The sequence below is a fragment of the Penaeus chinensis genome, chromosome 36 (genome assembly GCF_019202785.1).
Source record: "Penaeus chinensis breed Huanghai No. 1 chromosome 36, ASM1920278v2, whole genome shotgun sequence".
NCBI classification, from domain to species: domain Eukaryota; kingdom Metazoa; phylum Arthropoda; class Malacostraca; order Decapoda; family Penaeidae; genus Penaeus; species Penaeus chinensis.
This window is the reverse complement of record NC_061854.1, coordinates 27,635,246-27,642,745: the sequence shown is the minus strand read 5'-3', so window position 1 is coordinate 27,642,745 and position 7,500 is coordinate 27,635,246. Positions and strand designations below refer to the sequence as shown.

At 47.4% G+C, this 7,500-nt stretch overlaps 1 protein-coding gene across 2 annotated transcripts in view; it reads right to left on the bottom strand.

Moving 5' to 3' along the window:
* Positions 1–7,177, bottom strand: part of LOC125044589 (CUE domain-containing protein 1-like) — a 58,207-nt gene extending 51,030 nt beyond the window's left edge. The window contains exons 1-2 of one of the 2 annotated variants that reach the window (XM_047641315.1): positions 7,054–7,177; positions 3,504–4,171 (exon numbers count right to left, since the gene is read on the bottom strand). In XM_047641315.1, the coding sequence (XP_047497271.1) occupies positions 3,504–3,602 (99 nt within the window). In that variant the 5' untranslated portion in view covers positions 3,603–4,171; positions 7,054–7,177. Of the gene's footprint in view, positions 1–3,503; positions 4,172–7,022 lie in introns of both variants that reach the window. The other variant, XM_047641314.1, reaches the window with a different exon arrangement.
* Positions 7,178–7,500: the final 323 nt, after the last annotated feature.

Below are 7,500 nucleotides of genomic sequence, written 5' to 3'. Positions count from 1 at the left end.
CCCTCCCACCCTCTCCCTCCTCCCTCTCTCCTCTCCTCCTCTCCCTCTCCCTCTCACTCTCCTCTCCTCTCTCTCCTCTCTCTCTCCTCTCCCTCTCCTCCTCTCCCTCTCCTCTCCTCCCCTCTCTCCTCTCTCCCTCCTCCTCTCCTCCTCACTCTCTCTCTCTCCCTCTCTCTCCCTCCATCCTCACCTCTCTCTCTCTCTCCCCTCTCTCCTCCTCCCACCTCTCCCCTCCTCTCCTCTCTCCTCTCCCTCTCCTCTCCTTCTCTCTCCCTCTCTCTCCCTCTTCTCCCTCCTCCTCCTCTCCTCTCTCTCCCTCCCTCCTCCTCCTCGTCTCTCTCCCTCTCCTCTCTCCTCTCCTCCATCTCTCCTCATCCTCTCCTTCTCTCCTCTCTCTCTCTCCTCTCTCTCCTCCTCTCTCTCCTCCTCTCTCTCTTCCTCTCCTCTCTCCTCTCTCTCCTCTCTCCTCTCTCTCACTCTCTCTCTCTCTCTCCTCTCCCTCCTCCTCTCTCTCTCTCCTCTCTCTCTCTCCCTCTCTCTCTCTATCCTCATCGCTCTCTCTCTCTCTCTCTCTCCTCACTCTCCTCTCTCTCCATCTCTCTCTCATCTCTCCTCTACTCTCTTCCTCTCTCTCCTCTCCTCTCTCCTCCTCTGTCTCTCTCCCTCTCTCCTCTCTCTCTCTCTCCTCTCCTTCCTCTCTCTCCTCCTCCTCTCCCCCTCTCCTCCTCCTCTCCTCCCTCTCTCCTCTCCACCCCTCTCTCTCCTCCACTCTCTCTCTCTCCTCTCCTCTCTCTCCTCTCCTTCTTTCTCTTCCCTCTCTCTCCTCTCCCTCTCTCCTCTCTCCCCTCTCTCTCACTCTCCTCCTCTCTGCCTCTCTCTCTCTCCTCCTCTCTCCGTCTCACCTCCTCCTCTCTCATCCTCTCTCCTCCTCTCCTCTCTCTCCCTCCCCATCTCCTCTCCTCTCCATCCTCTCCTCTACCCTCTCCTCTCTCTCTCTCCCCTCCATCTCCCTCTCTCTCCTCTCTCCCTCCACCTCTCTCCCCTCTCTCTCTCTCTCCTCCTCTCCTCACTTCTCTCCCCTCTCGCCCCTCTCTCCTCCTCTCCTCTCTCCCTCTCATCCTCTCTCCTCACTCTCTCTTCTCTCCCCTCCTCCTCTCTCTCTTCCCTCTCTCATCTCCTCCTCTCATCTCACCTCTCTCTCCTCTCCTCTCTCTTCTCCTCTCCTCTCCCTTCCTCTCTCCTCTCTCTCTCCTCTCTCTCTCCTCTCTCCCTCATCTCTCCTCTCTCTCTCCTCCTCTCTCTCCTCCTCTCCTCTCTCTCTCTCTCATCCCTCCTCCTCTCTCTCTCTCCCCTCTCTCTCTCCCCCTCTCTCTCCTCCCCCCTCCCTCCCTCCTCTCTCCCTCCCTCCCTCCCTTCCCCTCCTCCCTCCCTCGCTCTCTCCTCTCCTCTCCCTCCCTCCCTCCCTCTCTCTCTCCCTCCCTCCCTCCCTCCCTCCTCTCTCTCCCTCTCTCACTCTCCATCCTCTCTCCTCTCCTCTCTCTCTCTCTCTCCTCGTCCCTCCCCTCCCTCCCTCCCTCTCCCTCTCTCTCTCTCTCTCTCCCCCTCCATTCTCTCTCCTCTCTCTCTCCCTCTCTCTCTTCCCTCCTCCTCTCCCCTCCCCCCTCTCCTCTCTCTCCCTCACCTCTCTCTCTCTCCCTCCCTCTCGTCTCTCCCTCAACCTCTTTCCTCCCTCCCTCCTCCCTCCTCTCTCTCTCACTCCCTCTCCCTCTCTCTCCTCTCCCTCTCTCACTCTCCCTCCCATCTCTCTCTCCCTCCCTCCCTCCCCCTCTCTCATCACTCCTCCTCGCTCCCTCTCATCTCGTTCTTCTCCTCCCCCTCTCTCATCCCCTCCCCCCTCCTCCTCTCGCCTCCCCTTCCCTCCCCTCTCTCCCTCCAGCCCCTCCCTCTCCTCCCCCGTTCCCCATCCCTCCCTCCCCCTCTCTCGTCCCTCCCTCCCTCTCTCCTCCCTCCCTCCCTCCCTTCTCTCTCCCTCCCTCACCCCCCTCCTCCCTCCCTCCCTCCCTCCCCCTCATTCTTTTTTCCCCCCTCTCTCTCTCCCTCCCTCCCTCCTCCCTCCCCCCCACCCTCTCCCTCCCTCCCATCCGCTTTTCTCCTCCCCCCTCTCCTCTCCTCCCCTCCCTTTCCCTCCCTCCCTCCCCTTCCCTCCCCTCCCTCCCTCCCTCCCCTCCCTTCCCCCCTCTCTAAGTCCCTCCCTCCCCTCTCTTTCCTCGTCGTCTGCCTCTCCTCTTCCTCCCCCTCCTTCCCTTTTCCCCTTCCCTCAATAAATCCCTCTCCCTTCCCTCTCCCTTTTCCTTCCTCTCCTTTTCCCCTCTTTCCCTTCTCCTCTAACCTCTTCTCTCCTCTCCTCTTCTCTCCCTCTCTCCCTTCCTCTCCCTCCCTCTCTCTTCCCTCCCCATCCCCCTCTCCCCAAATTTCCCCTTTGTCCTTTTCCCTTTCCCCCGCCCTTCCGTCCCCCCCATTTCCTCTCCCTTTTCCCTTTTTCCCTTTTCCCTTTCCCTTTCCCTTTCCCTTTTTCCCTCTTCCTCCTCCCTACCCCTCTCCTCTCCTCATCCCTCTCCCTTTCCCCCCCCCCTCCCCTCTCCTTTCCCCCCTTTTCCCTTTTCCAAAACTTTCTCCCCCTTTTCCCCTCCTTCCCTCATAACCCTCTCCCTCTCACTCTCTCTCCCTTTCTCCCTCTCTCCATTCCCTTCCCTTTTCCCTTTCCCTTCCCTTCCCTTTCCCCTTTTCCCGCTCCCCTCCCCTCTCCCTCCTTTCCCCCTCCCTCTCCCTCGTCCCTTCCCTCTCCCTCTCCCTCTCCTTTTCCCCTCTCTTTCCCCTCCCCTTTTTCCCTCTCCCCCCCTTTCCCTCTCCCCTCTCTTCTCTCCCCTTTCCCTTTCCCTCTTCCCTCCCCTTCCCTTTCCCTTCCCTTTCCCTTTTCCTTCCCTTCCCTCTCCCTCTCCCTCTCCCTCTTTCCCCTCCCTTTCCCTCCCACATTCCCTCTTTCCCCTCTCCCTCTCCCTTTCCCTTTCCCTTTCCCTTTCCCTTTCCCTCTCCCTCTCCCTCTCCCTCTCCCTCTCCCTCTCCCTCTCCCTCTCCCTCTTCCCTTTCCCTTTCCCTTTCCCTTTCCCTTTCTCTTTCTCTTTCCCTTTCCCTTTCCCTTTCCCTTTCCCTCTCCCTCTCCCTCTCCCTCTCCCTCTCCCTCTCCCTCTCCCTCTCCCTCTCCCTCTTCCCTTTCCCTTTCCCTTTCCCTTTCCCTTTCCCTTTCCCTCTCCCTCTCCCTCTCCCTCTCCCTCTCCCTTTCCGTCTCCCTCTCCCCCTTCTTTAACTTCCACACACATATATGCATATTAGATCAAAATAATTCATAAAATTTAATTAATTTTTAATGTAATACCTTGATTTCTTTTGTAAACATTATATGAGACTGCAAAACTGAATGCCTTAGAATTTCACAGATCAATTACCTCTATAACATCAGCATCAACGTCTGGAAACATTGTCTTGAAATCTTCCATAGCTTGATGGAAGTCTAGCTGCGTGGCTTGACCCTCAACTGCCGCCATTCTCGATCTGTGGCGGCTACGATGAGGGCGAAATTTTCTTCCAGGTAGAATCTTTACTGGCTAGGATCTCTTTGCAGAGTAAGTCCTTTTTTCAGCTTATAGGACTTAATTATTTTCTATATCTCCTCTACCATATACAGAATATAAATATTCAGCACTAATAATATAAATCTCTTCATACACTTGAGCAGAATGAATAAATGCTGAAGTTTACTAAATTTACCCTCTCTTCTTGAGAAGCTCTTGTACATCCATCAAGGTGTTAAATAAATAATTTCATAAATACTCATACTTTTTAATTCTATCTATTATGCATTCATATTGAACTCTTCAAGTAGAACTACAGCACAATTGCTAGACAATAAAATAAAAGGAATTGTTTTCTTAACATGATCTATTTCTCTCTATCACTACACTTCATCTTCAGATCCTGGGTTATCACAGTAGCATAGATTCTTGGCTTCATTACGAGGCCGCGTCACATCATCTCCAGCCTTAGTGGGCTCAGCTGCCACACTCGTCCTCTGCTTGACTACCCTACATACTCCACTACCAATCTAGGAGCTAACCTGAAATTACACAAAAAAAAATCCGTTAAAATCTAGAACTCTTTATTCTGTAGTGCCCAAGACAATGAATCTGTCATCAACATTTTAATTGTCTTTCACTGGCACAGATAATTAGAATGATTTGTATCTAACCTGCCTCAATATATTCCTATCTCAAAATATAGCAACTCAAAGCTGAAAGTCTGAAAGCAGTCAGCAATACCACGTGTGAAGCTTACTATTCTTTCCTAGGCTCCTCAATGATGTATGACCATTATTACAAATCAATCATCAACATTACATTGATGAAACAATGATTCATACAAATTAGTGACTAACAGGAAAAAGTACCTAAATTACAAAACTGCATAACTGCAGCAGCTGCAATGATTTGATTCTTTTGTCTGATCCATGTAAGTTTTGAAATCAAAGCATTATTTGGGTAATTTTGAAAAATATACAGTATAAGGCCCATAAGGATATTTTGGTTATCTCTCAGTCACCTTATTTATTCATGCTCATATATCTGCAAGGACGGATGAACCATTAAGCAACACCAGCTTAAGGATGAGGGCCACCACAGTGTACCACTGCATTTTAAGGAGGAATTTCAGATTTGGGAAAAGAAGCTAATAATAAATTGCATGAGCCTTATTAGTATTATTAGTACTCTATATCCTTACCTAATCAGCTAACTTTAAGGTTGAAGTGTCCTATGACATCAACTGATATATGAAGTACACTGAGGGGGCAATTTTGAAAGGGCAGAGGAGGCCAGATTAAAAGGACTTAAAAGGGTACCATTTGAAGGGTCACCTAGTATCACAGTGTTTAAAGCAGTGGTTCTAAACCTTTTTACTATTATGCCTTCTCCAGGAATTTGTCCTTCCCTGTATCCCCACTTGAATTTGTGAATTCAATTCCCTCCTAGATTTAAAAGAAAATCAAAAATATATCTTTTCAATCTTTTTATTGAGGATTAATATATCACATTATTATTAAACTGCTCACTATATGACCATGCTTTCATTACGAGAATAACAAATATGATAAGTGAAATTCCTGCCCTTTCCTAAGGGATCGCACCCTCCTTGGAAATTATTGATGCCCCTCGCAGGGGGGGGTATCTCCAGGTTAAGAACCACTGCATTAGAGTATAATCTGGCTATGTATCTGGATGCCAATCAACATTCCTGACTTTTTCACTTTATTCTATATTATTCTATTCTTCTTACTGAACTGTCCCTACCCATTTGCTTTGCTGTGAATATTACAACAATTGCTGCACCACCACTTCTTTGGTGCTCTGCCAAATGATGACAAGTCTCCACTACATAAACACAGTATATTCTGGCCATTGGCTGATATGTGGGTATCCTATAAACATTTACCAATTTTCATTTTGATAAATGACATGTAGCAGTAACACCTAAAAATACCATTTCCTCCTGCTAATACAAATATACTAAACAGTATATTTATAAGCATTTACTTCCTACCTGTAAGAGCCATGTGTAATATGAATGTCTCCACGTAATAGCACACTATGTAAAGTGCAAGTTACCATGACAAGGCATTACCTCATGAAGCAAGGTACAAGCTGTGAGGAGACTCTGAGCTCCATCCACCCAAGGGTTTATAGATGTCCCCTTTACTGGAGGTTTTTATTTATTAATTCACACAACTTCTATATCATTCACTATTTTCATTAGGTATTTTGCTTATGGTATGTAAAAATCTGGGCATAAATACCTAAGTTATGAATTTTGAAACACAATGTAATGCATATTTGCATTTCAGGAAAATATTTATCAAAAAGTAAAATAATCTTTCTGCACTGAAAAACTTGACTGATAACTGTAAAGACATCACCATTACCCAAAACAAAATCATATTTAGTAAGTGCATACAGTACACTTCATGTCTGGCAATGGCCTACTTGCCACACCCATGTATCTGCCACTGGACTACCCACTATATTCCCACAAATGTCACTGGCCTCTTCAATTTGGTTCTCATGCAAAAGCTAACTAAACACAACCAAATAAGATTGTCTGGCAAGATATAGCTTTTAGACTTCCCTGGTGATTTCCATCAAATAAGGAACTAGTTCAAGCTCTAACTGGTCAGTTCATGTATATTGTTGTTTCCTTAATGGAGAGTCTGGAGCAACTGCTTGACACTACACCAATTCTGGACTGGACTTAGGACTGCAGGCCAGACATCACAGACCTGAGCAAGTTTTACAGGGAATTTGAATGGAACTTTGCCAATATCATCATGAAGAAAAAATTAATTACCTTTCGTAAGCCACTGCAGTTTTCTTCTAAATTGTTCCTTTATATTTCATTATTTCTCTTGTTGAGACACTTGTGTAAAAAAAAAAAAAAAAAAAAACAAGGAAAACATGATGATTTGACAGCACATACCTCAAGTTACTAAATGACTCAGCACTACTGACTGAGGATCTTTCAGTCTCGTCATTTCTCTTAACTCACATTCACGCAAGACAGTTTATGCCACAAAATCTGCAGCGAGTGTGAATGAATAACAGAAGACTTAGTAATGTAATATTTAAATAATGGTTTCTCTCTCTTTCGCATGAGTCTTTGTGTACCATGACTAGCAAAAGGCTTGTGTAACTTGGAAGTTATTTCACTATATCAACCTGACACATTATACCTGCACGTAACACCTATTTAGCACCCAATTGACCTTCATCTCGAACTTGTCTCCGGAACTTCAAACGCGACAGACGTCAATGTCATATCTGTCGCGACGTGCGAATAAAACCGCAAAAGCGAGCCTTTCTTCGCATTGACAGTTCGACAGACACATTAATCCAACAAAAGGACACTGTTAAAATACGCACGTTTCATTTCACAGGATGCCATTGCCCCTACCAAGCCAAACCATAGTGCAGGTCGTCGGTGCCTCCCGCAGACGAAGGTCGTCCAGCGTCGTCTGCTGCGTGTTGTCAAATATTGATGTTTTGGGCGCAAGTCGGGAACGCTTGTGCTCCTTCGGGCGAGTTGCTCCTTTTCCCCCCTTTTAGCTCTCAAACGAGCCTGTGACGTTAAAGGCACTCTTCTAGGAACAGTTCTTTTGAGATGTACGATATTAAAGTCTATGAAAATCCAAGCGACAAATATTCTGCTTCCGCAGAATATTTGAGCTTTTATTTAGCGCGAAGAAAATGTTTTGGAGGGTTGACTCAAGAAACTGACTAGGGTATTCAAGAGTAAGATGTATACAACGCACATGCAACCGTGTGTGTGCACTTGTGTTTGTGTATATTTTTATATGTGTATGCGTCTCTCTCTCTCTCTCTCTCTCTCTCTCTATCTCTC